General features: G+C 35.5%; 1 protein-coding gene across 1 annotated transcript in view; it reads right to left on the bottom strand.

Annotated features, from left to right (window-relative positions):
• LOC112729854 (protein FAR1-RELATED SEQUENCE 6-like) overlaps positions 1 to 11,543 on the bottom strand; it is a 34,310-nt gene extending 22,767 nt beyond the window's left edge. Inside the window, exons 1-3 of the mRNA XM_025779996.1 lie at positions 11,472 to 11,543; positions 10,608 to 10,735; positions 10,447 to 10,498 (exon numbers count right to left, since the gene is read on the bottom strand). Of these exons, the coding sequence (XP_025635781.1) occupies positions 10,447 to 10,498; positions 10,608 to 10,735; positions 11,472 to 11,543 (252 nt within the window). The remainder of the gene's footprint in view (positions 1 to 10,446; positions 10,499 to 10,607; positions 10,736 to 11,471) is intronic.
• Between the last annotated feature and the right edge of the window lie 15,842 nt (positions 11,544 to 27,385).

Raw genomic sequence — 27,385 nt, 5'->3', positions numbered from 1 at the left:
AAAGCTTTCCCAGCAAAGGACACTGCGCGGTTTCCTAACCGCTACTGTGATCAGATGTATGTTCCCTATCCTGGCTGAAAGGAATTACAATAATGAACACCTTCTCATCCTCCCGACCAACATTGTTGAATTTGTTGAGCCCCGCATTGAGCGAAGACATTGGGGATTCCTACGGAGACAGCAACGACAGGTTAATCTATCATGGGTAGTTGAATTCTACTCCAATTTTTACATTCCAACCATGCAGTCGGTCTATGTCCATCAGAAGCAAGTTCCCATAACTGAAGAGGCCATTCAGCGAGCTTTAGATCTTTCTCCCGCTCCATAAGGATTGGACGCATTCCAAGAAGCCTCACTTAAGCACCAGACATACCAATTTGACTGGGACGCCGTTCTCAGAGTTATAGCACAACCTGGCAGCATATGGATATATGGATACTATCAATCCTGACCTAAGGGAATCTTAGCCTCAGCACTCACCTTGGAGGCTCGAGTATGGGCACAGATTCTATCCCATTACATCTTTTCGAGCACTCACGAGTCCTCCTTCACTGCAGACATGGCTGTTCTACTTTGGTGTATCCTTACAGACCAGCACCTCAATTTACCAAGACACATTCGGCATGCTATGGGACACGTACAGATCGCGGGCAACCTACCTTTTCCAGCCTTAGTTTCAGATCTAGTCTCAGCAGCCAGAGTCTCCTACCGAGCTGTGGACACCAAGGCCATGATTCCACGGGATGATCAGTACATCCCTAATGGGAAATATATCAGACCTACAGCAGCCACGCGTAGTCGGCCAACAGAACTGGCCGAAGACATTCCTACTCCTCCCACATCACAAGCACCTTCAACAAATCAACTGCTCCATCAGATACTTGAGAGATTAGATCGGTTGAACGGAAAGGAAAGCAAAGGGAGAACCATAACAAGTGCCGATTTACATATATCAAGGAGCTGATTTTTGGTCACCACCCACCTAAAGAAGACCCAAACACCCCGGACTCCACTTTATTTACCAGCACAGGGAGCCATGATGGTCCCGATTGTGGAGATGCTGCTACCAGTCCCCCGTTGTTCCTGACTGATGGCACCGAGGACGGTGCCAAGCTTTAAGTGTGGGGAGGTCGGTCAGTACCTGACTTCCGGAGGTAATTTCTCTTCCTTAAACACTAATAAAATAGGATATTTATTTCATTTTTCTTTTGTTAGGATAGGATAAAAGTGCATAGTTATAGGTTATTTGCATGCGTGTTCTAACTGGTTGAAAATAATAAGTTTCTTTTTAAGACCCTATTTTTGAAAAAATTTCACTAATTTAAATCACAACTTTTGTGTTAAACTTGTTTAGAAAGTCGTATTTGGAACATAGTTAAAAGCTAGAACACACAACCTATGAGACTTGAGCCTGATAAAATGGTTACACTATTTAACCATAAATATTTTTATTCTTGTGTGTTTGCTTCTCTATGATTGTAATCTATATTTTGTTCCATCCTATATGTCCAATATTTAATGTATTATATGCATGCATATGATTGAGGCCATTATTTTATTAACTCACTTATCCCAAATAGCCTACCCTTTCATTCACCTTTGTTAGCCAACTTTGAGCCTTTTAAATCCCCTTTATTCTATATTTTACCACATTACTAGCCTTAAGTAGAAAAACAAGTAATACCCCAAATTAAATCTTTGGTTAGCTTGAGATAGGAAATGTGTATCAATTAAAGTGTGGGAAGCTATGGAAACATTGGTTAATAAGGGAATGTGTCATGATAAAATGTTTGGAATTTGGATACCTACTCATGTGAAACTAGAAAAATTAAAAATCCATGTGCATTGGCAATGTTATGTTTATGCTTTAAAAAAATCCAAAAATATTCAAATAAATAAGTGATTAGATAAATGAATAAGGGGACAAAATTACCCCAATGCTAAGTTAAGTCCAAAATTCAATGCATATGTGATACAAGTTAAGAGAAAAAGTTGATGCATGAGTATGTTAAACAAAAGTGGGAGAATTTTGGGTAGTTAAGGATGATCTAAGAAGAAAATAAAGTATGTATGTTAGGTGATAGCTTAGGTTGATCAAGGATTCAATTTATAGCTCACTTAGCCATATACATACCCTCACATGTACCTTGGCCCCATTACAACCTTTAAAAGACCTCATGATGTTTGCATTGGTACATTAAATACTTGTTGATTGGTTAGGTGAAGAACAAGGTTTAGAAAGCATGATTAGAGAAGAGTAGAGTGATTACCCTATATACTAGAGAGACTAGAGTGCACATACACCATCAGTGAGGGTTCAATGCTTAATTCTGTGTTCCCTGCTTTCATAAGCTGTCTTTCTACAAGTTTACTTGCTTTTATTATATGATTTGAATTAGTGGAATTTAATTTATTTTTGTCTTGAAAGAACTTATTTATTTTTTTTACTAAGTGGAAAAAAATCATTTTATCATATAGTTGCATTCATGATATATAGGTTGCATTATATTTCATGAGTCTTACTTTTTCCTACTCAATTGTTTTATCTCCTTAAGCTAAGCATGAGGACATGCTAATATTTAAGTGTGGAGAGGTTGATAAACCACTATTTTATGGTTTATCTTGTGTTTAATTGAGTGGTTTCACCAAATCTTCACCCACTTATTCATACTAATTACATGATTTTACATTTTCCTTCCTAGTATTATTTTATGGTTGAAAACGTGCTTCCCAAAGATCTTTTATATTTTAATTCTCCTTTATACCATTCGATGCCGTGATCCGTGTGTTAAGTGTTTCAGGCTTCATAGGGCAGGAATGGCTTAGAGAATGGATAAGCTTGCAAAAATGGAAGGAACACAAGAAACTAAGGAGATGACCAGCGAGCACTGACACGCGCGCATGGCTCACGCGAACGCACGGAATAGAGAAAATCGCAGCGACACGAATGCGTGCCTGACGCATATGCGTGGATAGGAGTCTGCACGAATGACGCGTGAACGACGCACTCGCGTGACAAGGAAAATCGCTGAATGACACGAACGCGTGGACAATGCGTACGCGTAACCTGTGCGATCTACATAATTAACAGAAAATGCTGGGGGCGATTTCGGGCCGCGTTTTAACCCAGTTTTCGGCCCAGAAACACAGAATAAAGCCAGGGAATGTGCAGAGACTCAAGATGCATCTGCAAGCATCAACACACATTAAGATACATTCACATTAGGATAGTTTTTAGTTTTTCTCTACACTCATAGTTAATTAGTTTTATGCTTTTGGATATTGAAGATGTCATTACCTCCGTTGAAGATATTATTCTAGTTTGTTTACTTTGTCCCTTACTCTTCCATATCCTTATTTACTTTATTTAAAAGTTACAATTGCATTATTTTCATGAATTGTTAGTGCAGAGAATTACTTTTCCTTTTAATTAATTTTAAATCCTTATTTTGTTTAATTTCATTATGTCTTCTTATATTTTTATGAGCGTTTTATTCATGTCAATGGAGTAGATTCCATACTTGACATGGGGGTTGATTAAAAGGAGACACTTGAGTTGGAAGGCTTACGTGTTGATTAATCTGTACGTTGTTGGCTAGTTCTATATTTACTAACGCTAGACCTTCCTAAGGGAGAGGACTAGGATTTGCGAATAAGGGTTAGCTTAATCACTTGACTTTCCTTTATTTAGTAAGGGTTAACTAAGTGAAAACAACAACCTTTTTAATACTACATCTAAAAGATCCCAACAAGGATAGAACTTCCAGTTAATCATTCCCCCAGTCAAGGCTTTTTATTTAGAATATCAATAATTATTCTTAGTTTACTTTTATTGCTTCAATTTACAATTATTTGATTGCTCATTATTCAACTCTCAAAACTCTTAGAAAATTCCTAATTAATAAAATAGCATACTTTCTCGCAACTCGTTGGGAGACAACCTGGGATTTATACTCCTAGTATTTTTATTATTCTAACATTTTTGTGACACCTTTCTAAATTGGTGAGGCGGATCTTAGCTGGTTAAGAGCTATACGTGCAACACTATTCTCTTATTTCAAAACCTCTTAATTGGCCGGGCATTTAATTTGGGGACCCAAACAGATCAATACTTCAGCGTGCAAGGTTTTCCAAACCTTCAAAAGCCCAAAATGCCACTTCAATGACATTTCACATTGGGCCACTTCCAAATACTCCAATTCCTTCATTTATTCTTCACAAGCCCAAGTCAAGTCACAATTAACAATTAATCAAGGCCACAAGAATCATCTAGAAGTAATTAGGAAATTTGCATTTGATTGTAATTTCATTTGAATTTGTAATTTAGGTAGCTTTTAAATAGGGTCTTAGATTCATCATTTTGCACACACCATGGAGGGGTAGAGGTGACTCCACTCCCCTTTCACTCTCATTCTCTTCTCTTCTTCCATTTTCTTTCATACACATTTTTGTAAATATTTTGCTATGAGTTTTTAATTTCCAACATTTGGGAAAGAGAGCTCTATTGCAATTTAATGGGTTGATTTATTTTCATTCTTCATCTTCAATTCTTCTTTCATTGTTTCTTTAGAGAGGGCTTTTGTGCTTCAAAGATCTAATTACTATCGAGAGAGGGATTAGATCTATTTGAATTCTATGATGAACTTGAGAAAGGAGTCATATAATTTAGTTTGAAGCCCTTCTCTCACAACTCTCTTGATTGATAATTCTTAGCTTGATATGTGAGATGTAATCACTTTGAATTGAAATCTTGAGGGTTGTGTGGCTCTAAATTAGAGACCATACTTCATCTCTTCTCATGAGCAATTAGATCAAGAGATTGGCAATTGATCAAGTTAAGAGAAATCAAATCACCAAGAGATTGGGGTTTGATTACTTATGATTTGCCAAGAGATCAGTGATTGCATGATTGAAGTGAAAATGAGAATTGTTGATCTTGAGAATGCAATATCTCTTGATCCCAATGTTAATTTCATTCTTAATTCTTGTTATTTACTTCTTGTCTTTAATTCTTGTCATTTAATTATTCTCTTTAAATTTTTGTCATTTACTTTTGCACATTTATGCCTTCCAAGTGTTTGTAGAAATACTCCACTTGGTTTTACTTTCTAGTCATTTACTTTCTTGCACTTTACTTTCTTGTACTTTCCATTCCTTGCAATTTACATTCTTGCACTTTAATTTTCAGCACTTTAATTTGTTGTCATTTACTTTCCATGCACTTTATTTCTTTCATTTAATTTCAAGTCATTTACATTTCTTGTTGCTTATCACTCAAACTTGAATCGTCTAACTAGAATAATTAATCAACTATTGCTTGCTTAATCCATTAATCCTCGTGGGATCGACCTCACTCAAGGTGAGTTTCACTACTTGATACGATCCGGTATACTTGCCGGTAGTTATTACGTGAAATTAATTTTCACGTATCAAGTTTTTGGCACCGTTGCCGGGGATTAATTGTGATTAACAAACTACCGGTTGATTAATTTTCTAGATTAGACATTTTTTTCGTTTTTACTTTTCTTTTTATTTTTATTTCTCTTTTCTTATTGCAAGTTAAGTGTTTGTGTTATTGCCTCACTAAGAATTCTTTAGTTGTGACACAAGGAATTTCAATTTTTCTTGGTGGTTGTGTTTGATACAACATTTTTCAATTAAAATGGAGTTTACCTCACATGTTGATCAATCATATTATATGGGATATTGCCCACCACCACAAAATGATTCATGTCATTATCCTCATGGTGGATGGGAATATCAACAAGAAATGATGGATCATGAGCAATCAACCCAAATGGGATATGCCCCAAGGTCACACAATGATCAAGCAAGTTACATGGGGTATTTTCCACCACCACAAAATGATTCAAGTTACCATACTAATTGTGGTTGGGGAAATCAAGATCAAGGAATGATGGGGTTTGAGCAATCAAACCAAATGGGATACTTTCCAAGAACACAAAATAATGCATACTCCTATGAATGGGACAACTATCCAAATTGTGATTGGGAAGGACAAAACCAAAGAGAATTCAATGTTTCCTATCCCATCCATCAAGAGCCATCACCTCTTAATTATCCAACCTCACCTCCAAATTTTTCATATCAAAATTCTTCACCACTTGAGTTTGCCTCAACACAAAATTCCTTCCGAAATCCATACAATTCAATTCATCAACCACAAAATACATTTGATTACCCACACAATTCATTCCATATCCCCCACCAACACTTCACCATAACATCCACAAGTCCACAAAATCCACCCCAACCTTCTCCTCTCTTGCTACAAGTAGAACAATGCCTCCAAAAATCCATAGAAATTCAAGAGAGAATTAGAAAACACTTGGAAGATCAAGAACAATATTGGAAGGAACGAGAAGGCCTTTGTGAGAAGATGAATGGGCACTTAGAGCTAAGCAAGGAGGAGGAAGACCAATTTGTGAGTGAGGAAGTGGAAGAAGAAGCCCCTATACCAAGTGAAATCCCAATAAAGAAGGAGGTTGTAAGGGAGAAAAATAACCAAGGGAGTCCACACTCCGATGAAGTAGAAAGTTGTATGGAGGATGATTTAATTGAACCATCAATCCAAGAGGTTCTTGATGAAGAGGACACTCCAACCATCACACAACACCTAAGTCTTAAAATCAAGGAAATGAAGGCAATCAATAAAAACACTCAAAGAAGGATTGTGACCAAGAAACAAAAGACAACATCCATGAAAAAGAGAAGGTTAACAAAAAGCAATCCAACCCTCTCCCCAACAAGCAAGAGGAATCAAGCTAATAACAACAAAAGAAGGCTTGTTAGGAGGTAATTAAATCAAGGGGCATCAATTTTCTCTTCTTCTCCCTTGAAGTCATTTCTTTTAACCAATTGGAAGAAGATGAAGAAAATTAAGAACCACATGTCAAGCTAATGACATTAAAAGAGCGCTTGTTGGGAGGCAACCCAACCGTTGGTAACATTTTCTTTCTTTGCTTAGTTTACTTTCAATAATTTGGCATATGATTGCATTCTAAGTTTGGTGTTGCATGCAACAATTTGATCTTCAATCTTTAGTGGGTATTTGCATCATTCTAAAATAAAAGTGTCACACTAAGTTTGGTGTTACCACTTACCTTTCATGCATAGTACCATGCACAACTCACTTATTAATGCAATCATATTATCTCTTTTCTTTGTGTCTTGATTGTCATCTTTAATTTTTGCTTGCTTAAACCATGCATTACTTACATCTCTTCTTGAAAACATTCATGATTAATCATAAATTCCATCACCACTATTTTATTTGTTGCTTGAGGACAAACAATCATTCAAAGTTTGGTGTTGGGAAAGGAAGGAATAGGAGGAAAATGACAATAACAAAAATGAAGATCTACAAGGTGGTTAAGTTCCTTTTTCTTTTATTTATCTTTTATACTTTCAATTGCATGATTGTCTTCCATTTCTTTTATATGCATGTGTGTTCTTCTTTTTTTTTTGAAAAAGCATAGCTTGATATTTGAATTGCAACATGTTGCTTTTACATTATAACTACCATCTTGAATTTTGAGTCAAAGTAATTAACTATCATGATCATAAACAAACAAGGTAATTAAAGAAGAACCTAGCATGAGCATATAAGTATTGGAAGGCTAGCATGACTATTGTTGCTCAATTGCATTTGAATTTGTTTAATTGAAGTTTTCATCTAGGACATTTTATGAAATTTTTGAAATATTGAAAATCTTGAATAAGCAAATCAATTAAAAGATTAAGGAAGAAAAAGGGAAAAATGAGAAAGTTGAAGGCTCTGAGTACTAATGACATTCATTAGTCAAGTACTTGTGGTGTTTATGTATCAAGCAAAAAGCTTGAAAATAAAATACTTAGAGTCAAGACTAGGCTCAAGTGCAAAGCACTCCCTCAAAGCTCAAGGCTCTAAGCACCAACGATTAGAAGGAAAGTAAAGAAAAGAAATAAATGAGCTTAAAGAGTCCTCTAATTAAATGCTTGTGGTGCTTATGTATCAAGTGGTAATACTTGAAAACAAAGCATTTAGAGTCAAAGCTTTTAACTAATGGTGCAAAGCACCCAAGAAGCTAAGAAAAGAAAAAGATGGAAAGCTTGATTCAAGGAAGGAATATAAAGAAAAAGATTTCATAAAATGAGCTAGATAGAAGCATCAATCATTTGAATCTCTTTTGTAATTGTAGCATGCATAATAAACTAGCCAACCATGAATATAAAAATTGCCACTCTTCTCACCTTGGTTTGTCAAACATTATTGCATGATTCTTTATTTGCTTGAGGACAAGCAAAGTTTAAGTTTGGTGTTGTGATGACTGGGCATCATGTTATGTTTTTCTATGCTTTTTCACATAAAAATCAATTCATAATGCTTAATTATGGGAGTGTTTTGGTGATTAAATTGAATATTGCTTTGATTGTTTGAGTTAATGAATTTTGTAGGAAATAATAGAAAAAGAAGCAATAAAAGCACTAATATAGGAAGCACACTCCCAAGGTGGTAAAAGAGTTAGAAACAAACTCAAAGAGAAGCAAAGAGGATTTGCAACCTTGACCTCTTCATACTCCAACAAGAATAACTCGAGCTACAAAGTTTCAAATGAGGTGATATCAGTGCCATTGGAAAGTAGACTTCCAGAACTTTCCAACCATATATAACACTTTATAGTGGATACTGGATTTGGGGGTACAATTTGCTATTCGTTTAGCTTTACAATTTCAGTGTAAAACAAGTCCCTGCACTTCGCCAGACTGACCTCTTCACATTCAAAAGAGTATAACTTGGGCTAGAGAAGTCCAAATGATATGCTTCTAGCAGCTTTGGAAAGCTGAGATCCAGGGCTTTTCAATGATATACAATGGTCTATAGTGGGTATTTAATTTGGGGACCCAAACAGATCAATACTTCAGCGTGCAAGATTTTCCAAACCTTCAAAAGCCCAAAATGCCACTTCAATGACATTCCACATTGGGCCACTTCCAAATACTCCAATTCCTTCATTTATTCTTCAATGTTTCAAGCTTCCATGAAGACAATTAAAAGTTCACAAGCCCAAGTTAAGTCACAATTAACAATCAATCAAGGCCACAAGAATCATCTAGAAGTAATTAGGAAATTTGCATTTGATTGTAATTTCATTTGAATTTGTAATTTAGGTAGCTTATAAATAGGGTCTTAGATTCATCATTTTGCACACACCATGGAGGGGGTGGAGATGACTCCACTCCCCTTTCACTATCATTCTCTTCTCTTCTTTCATTTTCTTTCATACACATTTTTGTAAATATTTTGCTATGAGTTTCTAATTTCCAACATTTGGGAAAGAGAGCTCTATTGCAATTTAATGGGTTGATTTATTTTCATTCTTCATCTTCAATTCTTCTTTCATTGTTTCTTTAGAGAGGGCCTTTTTGCTTCAAGATCTAATTACTATCGAGAGAGGGATTAGATCTATTTGAATTCTATGATGAACTTGAGAAAGGAGTCATAGAATTTAGTTTGAGGCCCTTCTCTCACAACTCTCTTGATTGATAATTCTTAGCTTGATATGTGAGATGTAATCACTTTGAATTGAAATCTTGAGGGTTGTGTGGCTCTAAATTAGAGACCATACTTCATCTCTTCTCATGAGCAATTAGATCAAGAGATTGGCAATTGATCAAGTTAAGAGAAATCAAATCACCAAGAGATTGGGGTTTGATTACTTATGATTTGCCAAGAGATCAGTGATTGCATGATTGAAGTGAAAATGAGAATTGTTGATCTTGAGAATGCAATATCTCTTGATCCCAATGTTAATTTCATTCTTAATTCTTGTTATTTACTTCTTGTCTTTAATTCTTGTCATTTAATTATTCTCTTTAAATTTTTGTCATTTACTTTTGCACATTTATGCCTTCCAAGTGTTTGTAGAAATACTCCACTTGGTTTTACTTTCTAGTCATTTACTTTCTTGCACTTTACTTTCTTGTACTTTCCATTCCTTGCAATTTACATTCTTGCACTTTAATTTTCAGCACTTTAATTTGTTGTCATTTACTTTCCATGCACTTTATTGCTTTCATTTAATTTCAAGTCATTTACATTTCTTGTTGCTTATCACTCAAACTTGAATCGTCTAACTAGAATAATTAATCAACTATTGCTTGCTTAATGCATTAATCCTCGTGGGATCGACGTCACTCAAAGTGATTTTCACTACTTGATACGACCCGGTATACTTGCCAGTAGTTATTACGTGAATTTAATTTTCACGTATCACCTAAGCAAAGACACTACTAAAAGACGAATTACCTATTCTACAAGTGGTGTGTCATCTTCACTCAAACACGGAACATTAACGTCAGTGGAATTAAAATGCTCACTCACGTCATATGCAATGCCGTACGATGCTTCTTCAAAAATTGGTGTATGGGGACATATTGTGATACACTCTCCTTCAACGCAGACACATACACCAAAAATCGGTGCTCGAGGAAGGGTCTGTGTCGCAAATGGAAAGGTTACTGCAGATTCTTATTGAGGTTAATAAAATCAGGACGGAGATAATGGTTTACGACATAACGTTTTTGCGACACCTCCATGCACGCACATCGCATCTATCTTCCACGAGGCTGTTGGTGCATCCAATTGGGATCCAGGGGGAAAGGCGGTCACCGCGGACTGGTCACGGCGACGTCCCGGTGACTGAAAATGTTCAACAATGGAAGGAGACACGTTCTGTAAGACCCATAATTTTCGAAAAAATATCATTATAAGTTAATTTCAATTTATTTATTCATTAAAGACTTTATTTTTAGAAATTATTTTATTAAAAGTAATAAATCAAGTTTTGACAATTAAATTAAAAAATTTTACCTAATTTTGTAATTATTGAATAATTTTCTATATTTAAGTTATACAGCTTAGCAGTTGCAAAAAAATAAGAATTTTATAAAATTTAGTTAAATAATAAAGATTTTAGAATTTAATACTTTAATTTTATAAACAAAGAAAATAAATTATATTATATCTAATTTTAAATTAGAATACTTGATCAAAATCTAATTAGCAATTGATAATAAAGTAATATTTTTTTATATAATTTTAAGGAATTAAATAAGATTTCAAATTAATATTCTATACCCCAATTTTATTAAAATTATCAAAATTTTATTAACCCAAATATCCCCAAATTTAACTCTAACCCTAATTTCACCCTAAGCCCTACCCACACTTACACTCACCGCCCACTCACCCTTGTTCCCCTAATCTTACCGTCATTCCTCTTGGTTTCTTCCTCAATACACAAACAAAACAAATTTAACATTTAACCTAACTCAGAAAAGAAACAACCAAAGAAAGAAAAAGAGAAGGGAAATGGACACAGGGGAAGCAGGGAAGGGAGAGTGAGATCTGAGAAAGCAGAGGCTGGGAACAGAGGAAGAGGAGAGGAAAGAGGGTCGTCGCGCTGTGCCGCTCCCTGCGTCGGTTGCCATCGCCACCACTGAATCATCGCGCCACCACCGTCAGGCTGCTGTGCTGCCATCGATACGGTTCAGAGAGGAAGGAAGCACTACGGTGAGGAAGGGAGCAGGAGCCCGTCGCGCTCACTGCAAGCCCGTCGTCCGTGTCTTGTAGCCGCGCTAGAGTTGTCGCCGCCAATGCTGAGCACTGCCGCTGCCGCCTTTGAGGGAAGCCGCCACCATAGCTGGGAAGAACGGAGTAGGGGAGAGGAGGTTTTGTTAATGTTGTGGCAGAGGAGGACGAGACGTGTGAGAGAGACTGACGCACAGAGGAGAGACCCTTCCTCTACCGCCGCCGATCAGTGCCATCATTAATGGTGAGTCAGTAAGCCCTAGCCATGAGAACCACCATCTCTGAACCCCTATTGCTCTGTAAAATACCCTATATTTGTCTCTGATGTTCTTGGCTATATTGTTTGTTGGGGTTTGTCTCAATTGGAGTCAGTGGTGGAGGTGTTGCCACTGCTGAAAGCCAACGACCGGGCTATTGCTGGTTCTGATTCTATTATCCTGGTACTAGTCTGAACTTTCCCTTGGGTTTAATCCATTTGCACGTTCTGTTTTGTCATTGCTATAGTTGTCATATTCTTGTATTAAAACAATTTTAGTTTTGCTTTGTCTTGGATTCCTAGGGCTGTTTCTGTCCTTGATCATATTAGATTCAAAATTCTTGTCCTGTTGCAACCATCATCATCACCGCGAAATTAACGTTGTTGCTATTCGAATGGGTGCGGTGTCCTCGATTTCATTGGAATTATCACTATTGCTGTGAATTTAAAATAAACAGATTTATCACGGTTAATTCCTACGGATTCGGCTTTTTGAGGTAGGGATTTTTCTTAAATCTATTTTACATTACAGGGTTTTTATAAATCGATATTAATGCGTAAAATATATTTTTGTGATTTTGTGAGTCTTATGAATTGAATTGAGTTGTTTTGGTTGAATGTGATTATTAGAAAAGATTTATTACTGTCTTTTAGGTTAATTTTTGGAAACGGTTTGATTTTAGAAAAGATTTAATATTGAAATTTGATTTGATATTAAACCCGATTTGATATCGGAATTTGATTTCAAAATGAATTTGGAAAAGACTTGATATTTGAAAACGGGTTATTTATTGAGAATGATTTGCTATTTTGGAAATTATTCGAAAAGTGTTTGAGGGATTGTTTGGTTTGAAACTGTTTGAGAAGATCGAGAATTCTTAATTATTGATTGATGTTGTTGGTTGAAGTCGGGTTAAATTGTGATTTATAGGATTGATTGATTGAATTCTGGATATTGTAATTTCCTTGGGTTGAGTGCTGCTGTTGTGATAATAGTTATTGGAAGTGATTTGACTGATTAACAGGTGTTTGGTTTGGTTTGGTTGGGACCCGAAAAGGGTAGCAGAATCCGAGTTTTAGAGGAGATGCTACCAAAATTTTATAAAATTGGAAGTTTTGTTTGAAGTAATGGTTTAACAAGATTTAGTTCTTAAACGTTACTTGTTTTAGATTGATTTATTTAGAAAAGAAAGAATTATGTTTTGAATTGAGATTGTTGATTAACGAAAAGAAGGATGATGAGGATTGATTTGAAATATGATTTTTGAATGAATTTGGAAATGGGATATGGATTGACGAATGATGATGATATTGAGAATGGCTTAGATATTGATGAATGATGAATGAATTGTTTATGTGGCTTATGAATTTGAAATATCTGAGATACGAAGTTCCCTGGATTAAGTGTCGTGACTTGCCACCATGTGTACCAGGTCGAAAACTCGATACTCTGTTGACCCTACGACGTAAGTGTGACCGGGCACTATATAAATTCCCGGGAATGTTACCCCTATTGAGCAATATTGATTATTTGAGAAAAAACTATGCATAGACTCATGGGGATGCACGTCGGGGGACAATCTAAGGACAATTCAGACTTGTCGGGTTGGCTGGATAACCGACAGATGAGCCTCATCAGCCATAGGATAGGCATGCATCATATGCATTTGTATGCTTTGCTTGGGTTTGAACTTGTTTTGGTTTGCCTAATTGCTAAACTGTTCTTAACTGCTATTTGAACTATTTGTTGTAACTGCTACCTACTTGTGCATTCCTTGTCTGTCTTGCCTGTGTTTGTCCTGGCGTGCTACATTTGAGAATGAACTTTAGTGCTGAATTAATGATTGTGTTGCTTGATTGTGTGGTTGGTTTCTGATTGAGATTTTCCTATAAGAAAGAAAAGGTTTCGGATTTCTGAAAGATTAAACATTGTTTCTTTAAAAAGGTTTTGAACGATTACTGATAAACCATTATTTTATGCTTTATCTTATGCTCAATTGAGTGGATTTCATCAACTCTTTACCCACTTATTCATAATATTTGCATGGTTTTATATTTCCTTCCTGATTTTGTGCTTTGATTGAAAACATGCTTCTTTGATCTTATATTTGCTTATTATTAATCCTCTCTTATTACCATTAGATGCCTTGATATGTGTGTTAAGTGTTTTCAGATATTATAAGGCAGGAATGGCTTGGAAGATGGGAAGAAAGCATGCAAAAGTCGAAGGAATGCAAGAAGTTGGAGAAATTGCTAAGTTGTCTAGCCTGACCTCTTCGCACTCAAATGGCTATAACTTTAGCTATAGAGGTCCAAATGATGCGGTTCCAGTTGCGTTAGAAAGCTAACGTCTGGGGCTTCGATTTGATATATAATATGATATAGTTTTCCTGACGCTAGGCGACGCGACCACGTGATCCATGCGGCCGCGTCGCAGTGACGGAAATCCAGCATGGCAAAATTCGAAACCAGCGAATTCTGGACTGTTTCTGACCCAGTTTGTGGCCCAGAAGACACAGATTAGAGGCTATAAAGTGGGGGAATACATCCATTCATGAGGAGGCTCTCACATTCACAATTTTAGGAGTAGATGTAATTTTTAGAGAGAGAGGTTCTCTCCTCTCTCTTAGGATTAGGATTTAGGATTTCTCTTAGTTTTAGGAGTGACTCTCAATCCCAGGTTCAATATTATTTTACTTTATATTTATCTCTTACTTTCAGATACTTTAATGCTTATATTAGTTATGTTGCCTATTTGGCTTATGCTACATTCATGTTATGATTTTCTTAATTAATATTATTTGAGGTATTTTCAGATTTAAGATTGCTTTGCTTATATTGATGCTTTTAATTTAATTTAGATATTTTTCTCCCTTTTGGCTTTGGTTAAATAATTGGTAACACTTGAGTTGTCAAACTCAGGAGTGGTTGAAATTGGCAGATTTTGCTTTAGCTAGGATTGCTCTAACATTAGTCTCTCCACAGGAGTTGACTAGGACTTGAGGATCAAGCTAATTAGTCCACTTGACTTAACTAAGTGGGATTAAAATCCAATTCTCATCACATCTGATAAGGATAACAAGGACAGGATTTCCGGTTCTCATACCTTACTAAGAGTTTATTTTACAGTTATTTATTTATTTTTATTGCTCGAAAATATACCTGTGCACATTGCCCAAACTTCCAAAACCCCCCAATTTACAATCTTCATAACCAATAATAAGAACATACTTCCCTGGAATTCCTTGAGAAGACGACCCGAGGTTTAATACTCGGTTATCAATTTAAAAAGGGGTTTGTTACTTGTGACAACCACAACGTTTGTATGAAAGGACTTTTGAAGGTTTAGAAACTATACTTGCAACGAGGATTTATCCGCAAATTTCTAGACCACGCAAAAGTTTCTCTCATCAAAATGGCGCCGTTGCCAGGGAATTGCAAACGTGTGCCTTATTATTGGTTATTGTAAATATTTTTTTTTATTTTTTCTTGTTTATTTGTTTTTATTTTTGTTTTTATTTTTGCTTTTCCATAAATTAAGAGGTTATTTGTTTTTATTAAAAAAAAAAAATTTTTCAAAAATTTGTTCTTAGTGTTCATCTTGATCTTCAAGCTGTTCTTAGTTGTTTTCTTCGTTTTGATCTAAAAATTTGAAATTTGGTATCATTTTATTGTTTTTCTCTTTCCTCATAAATTCAAAAATATTTTTTTTATTAATTTTTTCGAAAAAAAATTTCAGATTTTTATTTTAAAAATTTTTATCTTAGCTTATCTTATTTCAAAAAAAAATCAAATTTCAAAATTCAATTTTAAAAAAAATTTTCAAAATTTAATTTTCAAATTAAAAATTTAAATAACCTTTTAATTTCAATTTGTTTTTATTTTTAATTTCTATTTACTATGAACTCTCACCCCTTTGGCTATGAGTCTGGTTACAATTATGTTGCAGGAAGAAGAAATTACAATGAGAACAGGCATCAAGGTTGGAACAATCAAAGATGGGAGGAGCCACAAGGACTTGATCAATCCTCATGGCAACAACCACCTCCAATGGACTATCAACAACCACCGCCATATGCCTATGAACCCTTTCCTCAACATAACTTTGGACCACCAAACTCACAAGCCAACTACCACCATTCACCTCCATATGACCCTAACCCTCAACCGCCATACCAACCACCTTATGAGCCATATGAACCATATATAGAACCACCCCAATTTCAATCCAGTCACTCCCAACCACCACCACTTTCTTTTGTAGCATGTCCAAGTCCGGTAACCCGAGAAGCAGAGGTTCGCCTAAGGGAAACAGTAATTAAATTTCAAACAACCATTCAACAACTGGTGCAAGCAATGATTCAATGGGCTTCTAGGCGCTCAAATACACAAGGATTAGCCACAACCCCATGTGGACAGCTCAATGAAGAGCAGAGCATGAAGGAGATACTAGAGGCTCCAGTGGACAAGACAGAGAATGAATTCGTACTAGAACAAGTAAAAGAAGCTGTCATTGTTCAAGAAGAAGAAGAAGTGGTTGAAGACTTAGGAGATGCAGAACCTCCATGGGAAAGTCCAGTCATAGAACCCCCTTCCAAGACGTTTGGAATTGATGCTGAGGAGGGTGTACAACCTCCAAAGCATATCATAGTTGAAGACTTAGAAGAGGTTGATCAAGAGATGGAGATTCAAGAAGAAGAAGCACAACCTCCCATGCCCTTGGAAAGCAATGAAGAGGAGATTGAATTGAAAGAGAGCTACCAAGAGGAAGAGGTTGAAATTGAAGAAGTTTGCAAAGAGGTGGTAGTTATCAGAAAAGAGCACAAGGGAGTGGAGCTTGCAATTTCATTAAAAATACCTCCCCCTAAGTTGCCATCATCCTTCACAACATTCAAGTGGGTAAATTTCATATCCCTTAGCTTTCTTATCCCACTTGAATATGGGCTACTGGAGAAGGATGGTCAACTTAGAGCTCTTTGTGATATTAAGAGTAAGAGGAAGATGGCCAGTGGTAAGAATTGTCCTGCAAGATTCATCATGGTTGGAAGCTTTAAGTTTAAACGTAAAGGTTGGTATAGAGCTCAACTGAATGGGTCTAGGAAGTTGTTTGGCCGCTTACGTGAGAATTCAGACTGCTTGCCACCCGGATGGAACAATATTGCTCAACCAAAAGACGGGTGCAAAGGCAAGGTCTGGGACCCCGGAATTCATTCTGGCAATCAACACTCTTGAGGCCTTGTCACTTGCTTTAACTTACTTGAAGGCTTTCTGTGCCAAGTTTGGGATCCCGGAGGACATTGGAATCACAAACATTGGTGGAGATTACTGGATGAGTTCAAGCACAAGCCTCCATAACAAGGGACTCCCCAAATGTCCAACTTAAGGACTCTAACTAAAAGTCCTAGGTGGGAGACAACCCACCATAGTATGATCGTTCATTTTTCATTTTTATTTAGTTTTATTTGTTTTCAAGTTTTATTTTATTTTATTGAACCTGGAGTTTTGCATCACATTCATATTAACACTGCATTCTGCATCTTTTCAGAAAAAAAAAAGCGAGCACGCGACGCGACCGCATCAGCGATGCGTCCGCGTCGCAAGGAGAGGGGAGAAAAATAATAACGAACAGAGAGTTTCGCAGGAGCAGCGCTGGAGGCATGCCAATGGCACAAATCACCCCACGCGACCGCGTCGCTGACGCGACCGCGTGACCTGAAATCGGCGTAAAAAGGGTGCATGGCCGAAAGTTGAGCTGGAATTGGGCTGGACCCGTGCTAGTAGCACAAGCCCAGCCACGCGAACGCGTCACCCACGCGTCCACGTCATATTGGAAATAAGGCCACCCGCACGATCGCGTCGACCACGCGACCGCGTCACCCTGGATTTTGGCAATACTGAGTTTTGAACTGAGAGTTGTACGACCGCGAGGCTGCACTCGCGCCACTAGCACAAATCGAGTCACGCGATCGCGTGCCCCACGCGTCCGCATCACCCAATCTTATCGCGCACCATGCGACTGCGTCACCCACGCGACCGCGTCGCCAGCGTCGCACAACCTATCCAGATTAGTGCCAATTTTCTTATCTTCTCTTTTCTAATCCTAATTTCTTCCTTCTCTCTCCTTTCTCACTTTCTTTTTCTTCTTCTCATCCTTTTTCCCTCTCATTTTATTTTATTTTATTTATTTGCATACTTTCATTCATTGCATATTTTTATTTTTCTAAATTTATTATTTTACCATTGGTGTTCAAATGTTCTTATTCAACTGTTATTTCTTTTCTGGTATTATCTTGGTGCTTATGACTTGTTTTATTCTGGTTAGGTAATATTATTTAAATCAATGCCAATCTTTTATACCTGAATTACTTTTGTATTGATTTTTAATTTATATTATCCTTCCTTTCCCACTTTTTTCCCCATTGTTGCAAATTTTGCACCCTTGGTATGCCATCGCTTCTATTGTTTTCTCACTTACATGTTGTAGCTACCATGTAAATGAGACCCTTTTCATTTGGCATTAACCCAACTATACTTCATTTATTTTTTTTATCTCTATTATTGGGTTACCTTTCTTCCCTTTTTCTTTCAGGATGGCCACCAGGAAGAGAACCGGAAGACGTTTACATGGGGAGACAGACAAGTCCATCTGCACAATCCTTAGAAAAAAGCAACAGTTGAAACAACCCGTCCACCTGCAAATCTCAGCATGCACCGAGGACAGTGCAATCTTTAAGTGTGGGGAGGTCAATACCGATCTCTGTGGGTTAGTACTTTCTTTTCAACACCAATAATCTTATTTTCTTTATTTGTTCATTGTGGCATCTGCATATTTGATTGCATATTTATTTGATTTTGTGCATTTAGTTACTACTTGGTTAAAATAATAAATCTCTTTTTAAGATCCTATTTTTGAAAATTTTCACTAATTTAAATAAATAAAAAAATTTTAAAATTTTTATGTGTAAATTTGTTTGAAGTTGTATTTGGAACATGTTTTTTTGAGCCAAAGAACACACAACCTGTGAGATTTTGAGCTTATTTATATGGTTACATTATTTAACCATAAATATTTTATTCCTGTGTGTTTCCTTCTCTATGATTGTAATCTATATTTTGTTCCAACCTATATGTCCATTATTTAGTGTATTTACATGTTTGCATATGATTGAAGCCATTATTTGATTTTAGCTCACTTATCCCAAATAAGCCTACCCTTTAAATCACCCTTGTCAGCCACTTTGAGCCTTTTAACCCCCTCTTGTTCTATATTTTATCACATCACTAGCCTTAAAGCAGAAAAACAATTAAATATCCCAATTGAATCTTTGGTTAGCTTAAGATGGTGTGTTAATTAAGTATGGGGAAACTGTGGGAACATGGGTTAATAAAGGAAAAGTATAATGTTCTAATTTATTTGAATATCAGGAATTTGGGAACCTACTCATGAAAAAAAAAACCAAAATAGAAAAATAATAGAAAATCCATGTGCATTGATAAGTTATGTTTGTTTCTCTAAAAAAAAAAAGAGAGAGAGAGAGAGAAAAATCCAAAAATACTCAATAAATAAGTAAATAAGGGGACAAAATTACCCCAATATTAAGTTTAATAAAAGATCAATGCACATGTGATAAAAATTAAAGAAAAATTTGGTACATGAGTATGGGAATTATACAAAAGTGAGAATTATGGGTAGCTAGGCATGAATTTAAAAGTATATAGAGTATATGTATATTAGGTGAGAGCTTAGGTTAATTGAAGATTCATATTATAGCTCACTTGGCCATACATATATCCTTACCTTTACCTCAGCCCCATTACAACCTTGAAAAGACCTCATGATGTTTGCATTAGTACATTAAATATTTGTTGATTGGTTAGATGAAAAACAAGGTTTAGAAAGCATGACTAGAGAAGAGTAGAGTGAATAACCCTATACACTTGAGAGATTAGAGTGATATACACTACCAGTGAGGGTTCAGTGCTTAATTCTATGTTCCCTGCTTTCATAAGCTATCTTCTTACAAGTTTACTTGTCTTTTACTGTATAATTTGAATTAGTGAAATTTGATTTATGTTTGTCTTGAAGCGCTTATTTACTTTTTAACCAAGTAGGTAGAATCATTTCACATTTAGTTGCATTCATATAGATAGGATTGCATTTCATACATTCTATCATTCCTCTTCACCTTTATAGCTTCTCTTGAGCTTAGCATGAGGACATGCTAGTGTTTAAGTGTGGGGAGGTTGATAAACCACTATTTTATGGTTTATCTTATGCTCAATTGAGTGGATTTCATCAACTCTTTATCCACTTATTCATAATATTTGCATGGTTTTATATTTCCTTCCTGATTTTGTGCTTTGATTGAAAACATGCTTCTTTGATCTTATATTTGCTTATTATTAATCCTCTCTTATTACCATTAGATGCCTTGATATGTGTGTTAAGTTTTTTCAGATATTATAAGGCAGGAATGGCTTGGAGGATGGGAAGAAAGCATGCAAAAGTGGAAGAAATGCAAGAAGTTGGAGAAATTGCTAAGCTGTCCAGCCTGACCTCTTCGCACTCAAACGGCTATAACTTTAGCTACAAAAGTCCAAATGATGCGGTTCCAGTTGCGTTGGAAAGCTAACGTCCGGGGCTTCGATTTGATATATAATATGATATAGTTTCCCTGACGCTATGCGACACGACCGCGTGATCCATGCGGCTGCGTCGCAGTGACAAAAATCCAGCATGGCAAAATTCGAAACCAGCGAATTCTGGACTGTTTCTGACCCAGTTTGCGGCTCAGAAAACACAGATTAGAGGCTATAAAGTGGGGGAATACATCCATTCATGAGGAGGCTCTCACATTCATAATTTTAGGAGTAGATGTAGTTTTTAGAGAGAGAGGTTCTTTCCTCTCTCTTAGGATTAGGATTTAGGATTTCTCTTAGTTTTAGGAGTGACTCTCAATCCCAGGTTCAATGTTCTTTTACTTTATATTTATCTCTTACTTTCAGATACTTTAATGCTTATATTAGTTATGTTGCCTATTTGGCTTATGCTACATTCATGTTATGATTTTCTTAATTCATATTATTTGAGGTATTTTCAGATTTAAGATTGCTTTGCTTATATTGATGCTTTTAATTTAATTTAGATATTTTTCTCCCTTTTGGCTTTGGTTAAATAATTGGTAACACTTGAGTTGTCAAACTCAGGAGTGGTTGAAATTGGCAGATTTTGCTTTAGCTAGGATTGCTCTAACATTAGTCTCTCCACAGGAGTTGACTAGGACTTGAGGATCAAGCTAATTAGTCCACTTGACTTAACTAAGTGGGATTAAAATCCAATTCTCATCACATCTGATAAGGATAACAAGGACAGGATTTCCGGTTCTCATACCTTGCTAAGATTTTATTTTACAGTTATTTATTTATTTTTATTGCTCGAAAATATACCTGTGCGCATTGCCCAAACTTCCAAAACCCCCAATTTACAATCTTCATAACCAATAATAAGAACATACTTTCCTGCAATTCCTTGAGAAGACGACCCGAGGTTTAATACTCGGTTATCAATTTAAAAAGGGGTTTGTTACTTGTGACAACCAAAACGTTTGAATGAAAGGACTTTTGAAGGTTTAGAAACTATACTTGCAACGAGGATTTATCCGCAAATTTCTAGACCACGCTAAAGTTCCTCTCATCAATTACCTTTTGGTTTTTAAAAGATTCATAAGGCAATGATAATCACTAAGATTGAAAATAGTTTTCTTATTAAATATCTTCTTATGATAACTTTGAAACTCCGTGGTGAGACCGTGTGGTTAGGTTTTCACCCCCCTACAGTTTTATCTTTTCAGGAACCGGATGAAGCATTATGAAGAGTTATACTGCGTTTGGTTTATATGTTGTTGTATTAGTTGGATTATTTTCTTCCCTCGTCTTTGTTATTACAAGTTTGTAAGAGGGATAGGAGTTGTATGTTTTATATGTATATTATATTATGAGTTATTATGTAAGGAGTCTTGTATATGAATTTATGCTTGCTTGTATTTTTCTTAAGATAAAATATTTGTTTCCGGTTTTCAAAGAAATCAGCGATATAGTGTTCGAGTCACAGGCTCCTATTTTAGTATTTAGTATGTAAAGTAGTCGTAATACTTCTTGCTATCAGAGTAGCGCAGTCGGAAGCGTGACTTCTGATAGTGAGGATGTTACACATTCGGCCATGAGAATTAGGAATAGGGTTACGTAAAAGAGTTGGGGTATTGAGTTTCTCTATCAAGATTCTACTCACCTGATGCACAGTTACCATTTCCTCACTTTTTCAAAATATTTTTCATAGACCCCACATCAAATCTAATTAAGTCATATAAATTTATTTTAATTTTTTTTAATTTGTGTTGGTAATAATTAGTAGATTCTCTCTCGATAATGTATACTTTTCTTATATATAAAGCTAATGATATAATAAGACTAATGATACTCATAACTATATATTACATATATGTATACGTATACAACGACTTTTCATTAGGTAAATGGCTGCCGCCATAAATAAATATATATATATATATATATATATATATATATATATATATATATATATATATATATATATATGCGTACATGCATAAGATAATAATAATAATAATAATAATAATAATAATAATAATAATATAATTATATATATATATGCAACGTAATGCATAATCGAAGCCGCCTTTTGTTTCCATGCTTTATGATTAATAATAATAATAATAATAATAATAATAATAATAATAATAATAATAGCAAAGCTAAGAATAAAAGATATTAGTAACTTAAGGATAAAAGATATTTAGTGAAGCATTAGCAAAGCTAAGCTCATCAAAGAGTACCGATATTTATTCATATTGAGAAATATCGAACTCGATAATAATATTATTAAATAAACTCTATTTTTAAATTAAAATATTAATTACTCAAATTAAGATATACATATAAGTTTCATTACTTATAAATTACTAGAATTATAGTTTTAATTATATAAAATATTTCATCATAATATATATATATATATATATATATATATATATATATATATATATATATAAAAGAATATGAATTTGATTGAAGTCAAATTGTTATAAAATTAGTTCAATTACTGATAGTAAAATAATTTTCTAGAAATAAGGAACTCTAATTTTATAAAATAAATTATAACTTATTTATATTTTTTTAAAATTGAGGGTCGCTACATTCTACCTACCTTACAAAAATTTTCGCCCTCAAAAATTTCGATTACCAAAGAGATATTCCTATCGGCCTAAACTCCTGGTCCGTATCTAAGTCCAAAACTACGTCCACTCTTTCCAGTCTTAAATTTTCCAACTTGGTTATGTAACCTAAACGAAAGCGGGATCCTAGCTCTACACAGAACAAATCTGTCCTACGCATCCGGTATCATACTTACCTCGATCCTGTTGTGGCCAACTCGCATCTGCGGCTCTCCCACGTGGACAATCCCTAGACATGTGTCCCGGTGCTCCACATCGAAAACACATTCCCAGTCCGGCCCTGTGCGGCTCCTCTGGAGCAGTCTCACCAAAGTCTTCTTGTAGCAGCGCCCACTTCATGGAGCAATCCTTTGCGAGCTGGCTCTTCTTAACCAACTTAGTAAAATTTGTTAGCTTTTGTGCATACACGTAATTAAAGATATCTCTCCTTAGTCTTTTCTCATGCTGAGCACACTTCCATTCCTCATAATCGGCTGGATTTCCTTGACAAGCTTTTGAGAAATGGCACAGGTTGTCGAATTCACGGATATAGTCAGCGATAGACATATCCTTTTGCTTCAGCTGCATTAACTCCAACTCCTTTGTAGTGCGAAACGCATGCAAGAAATATCTCCCGTAAAACTCTATCTTGAATCTATTCCAAGGGACATCCGTTAACTCCACCTGTAAGGTATGACACAACTCATGCCACCAATTCTGAGCATCTCCCTCCAACATATGAGTCACTATCTCCACTGACTGTACTTTAGGAACGTGCTGAGTGTACAAAAATCTCTCCACTTCTCGAAACCACTGGTCAGCCTCCAGGGCATTGGCGTTTTCGTTAAACCGAGGTGGACCACTCTTGAGGAAGTCAGTAAGGGTCATAGACCTATAATATCGACTTACGTTACTTGTACTAGCACTAGAGTTTCCATCTCGACGTCCTTGCATCGGTTCAACCACGAGATTTTCTCTCCGAATACCTTGTTCGGATCCGCGAGACGACATTTGGTCCCTTCACACCAAACAAGTGATATCAAGTTGATCAGTCTCAATATCGCAAGTCTAATGCTTCAAGTTCCAAATGCATGCTCATGAACATTTATGTCACATATATCAATCAGATATCCTAATAGCATATACACACACCCAGAATATGCCCAGAAGCATAATCAGTTCATCCCTCAGGCTCTACAGGAATGAACTGCTCCTCCTTACAAGCGAAGAACTATCTTTTGGACTGTCATATTTTGTTTTAGGTATATATATATATAGAATCTCTGCATGTACATTTTGTGTTTTGTCCCTCCTAGAGGTTGACTTGGAGATACATGTGTTTATTTTGTAATTTGGGTTTTATTTTGGGTTGTATATAAATATATATAATTATATACTCTGGCCGACCTTAGCTTCGCAGGTCGAGTCTGGAGCTTGCTATCTGAGTTTTGGAACTCTGATATATACATATGTTTTCAGTTTTCTTTTGATCTTACTTGTCCGTTCTACGAATATCCATGCGAGTGTGACACGATTTTCTGTTTATCATTTTTTTTTAGCTTATTCTTCAAGGCTCCTTGATATGATTTCATCCACTATATTTATGTACATATCCTTTTCTTTTAGAGGTCGTAATATCTTGCCACCTCTACTTTACGACTTAAGCATAAGGCTCTGTGTGATAGGGTATTACACAATGCAAAAAATCAACAATAACAACTAAGGAAAGCAACATTAACATGAAATACCTCAAATTGCATTAAAGAAAATTGAAATTGACAAGAGTGTTCATAACATAAAAATAGGCATAAAAGAGAAATTAACAAGAGGAACTAAGGTAATTAAAGCAAAATCTAAGATGAAAATAAACTAAGAACCCTAATTTCTAGAGAGAAGAGGGAGTTTCTCTCTCTAGAACTAACCTAAAGCATGCTTCCTACACTACTTAATTGCTACTCCCTTTGTCCAATCTTGAATTTTGCATCAAATAGCCTCAGAAATGAGTTGGATTTGGGCCTGGAAAGGTCAGAAATCGCCCCCAGTGTTTTCACCTTTATGAGGTCACGTGACCAGCGTCATGCGTGCGCGTGGACGACGCGTGCGCGTCGCTGGCAAATTTCCTCCTCACGCGTACGCGTGGGTGATGCGTGCGCGTGGCTGGCAGATTTTTTCCTCACGCGTATGAGCAGATGACGCGTGCGCGTGGCCATGGATCCTTCAAATGCTCATTTCTTCATGAATTCTCCACTTTGCATGCTTTTCTCGTCACGTCTTCCATCCAATCCTTGCCTTATGAACCTGGAATCACTCAACAAACATATCAAGGCGTCGAATGGAATTAAAGTGAATTAAATTTAGCTATTTTAAGGCCTAAAAAGCATGTTTTCACTCTTAAGCACAAAATTAGGGAGAATTACAAAAGCATGCTATTTCATTGAATAAATGTAAGATAAGTTGATAAAATCCCCTGAATACAACACAAGATAAACAACAAAATTAGGGTTTATCACTCGCTCCTCAACTAAAGCTGAGTACAAAGCCACGACTGTTGCCACTCGTGAGGGAGTGTGGCTCTCTTACTTCTTGAAATAATTTAGAATACCTTTCTCTCATCCTATTGTTATGTACTGTGACAATCAATCCGCTCTCCATATAGCTGCTAATCCAATCTTTGATGAAAGGACTAAGATTGACCGTTATACTATTCGTGATAGAGTTCAAGAAGAACTGATTAAACTCCTTCTAGTTTCTTCAACAAACCAAGTTGTTGATGTCCTAACCAAGTCACTATCACCTAAAAGCTTCTTCTCTTACAATGACAAACTGGGTTTCATCAATTTTCATATGCCCCATCTTGAAGGAGGATGTAATTAAGGTTATATATGGAATAATATTTTACCTTGTTAATTAAGTATTCCTTGGGTTGAGGTACTTCAATTTGTACGACCCGCTGTACAGATAGTATGCATGGGATTAGCTGCTTCAATGGGATCTTTTCTTTTGGCAGGAGGAGAAATTACCAAACGTCTAGTATTCCCTCACGCTTGGTGCCAATGAGTCCTTTAAAAAAAAGAAGACTATGCCTTCGCCAAATAAATATTAAGTAATAATATCATGGCACTTCAAGTTCGATATTAATTTTTCTGAAAAACCATTCGATTCTGTATCGAATATGAAAAAACCCGTAGTTACCATTTCATATGATCTATCGGAAGCCTATTTCAGTGTCACGAACTGTTTAGTTTTCGATTTTTACACCAGAAAGGTTTAAACAATATTTATGTTATACAAGAATATATATATTCTAACTATTTGAAAAAAAAAAGATATTTTGGGATTGCTGAAGAATAGACGAAATAATAAAGCAACGGAACTATCATAGTATTTTATAAATACTTCAAACAAAAAAGGAAGAATAGTTATTGGATCATTTACTGATGCTGATCTAGGTCTTATAGACCTAGTATATGTTCTATTTCTTTGATGGAAGGTCTAAATCAATTCCATAGTAGAGATATAGATTGTTAGATAGAATATGTTTATTAGGGTAAAAGTGTCTAATGCTCTTGTATATATATAGATAATAGTAATAACAAAGGCAATGAAATTTTTCATTCCTCAGCTATTTTTTTTTTCTTTCTGTTCAGAGCCTCCCTCTCATATGGTGCTTATTCCACTGTACTTAACTCTGCAAATTTGAACAAAATTTTATCATAGTGCTTCATAAGACTATTTTTGCATAAAATTAAGCTGCTTCATCAATGGGAATAAGTTATTTAACTCTTTATTTCGTTGAAAAAGATTAAGTAGTTGCATTATTAACTTAGTCAGGTGTTGGATCATCTAATGTTAATAGTTGAAAATTTTTATTATTTTTAATCAATTTTTTTGTTGACAATGGAATGGATTTTAGTTTATGTAAGAAGATAAAGTTGGTAGTACTTTTATTCTTTTAAGTTATTTTCTATTATTTTTAAGTGTTTGATTATACATATTTTAAGTTGCCTTAAGCATATGTCATTTTTTTATGTGGAAGATTATAGAATGATTTATACCAATTAGATAAAAAGAATTGGCTTTTCATAAAATAGAAGGTCTACTAAGTGCGTCAGATTAAAATGGACAAATTATATACCAAATTTTGGTATGTTTTAAAATTGGTTATTGAAGTTTAAAATTGATATGCTAAAAAAGACAAATCCAACTTTCTGTTTGATTTTTATTCAATATTTATCTATTCAATTTGTTTTTTCTAAAGTTTATTTTTTTCATTATTTATGTATATCA

This window comes from Arachis hypogaea, chromosome 12 (genome assembly GCF_003086295.3).
Source record: "Arachis hypogaea cultivar Tifrunner chromosome 12, arahy.Tifrunner.gnm2.J5K5, whole genome shotgun sequence".
Lineage (NCBI taxonomy): Eukaryota > Viridiplantae > Streptophyta > Magnoliopsida > Fabales > Fabaceae > Arachis > Arachis hypogaea.
The sequence above is the reverse complement of the archived record's forward strand: the minus strand, read 5'-3'. Positions and strand labels throughout refer to the sequence as shown.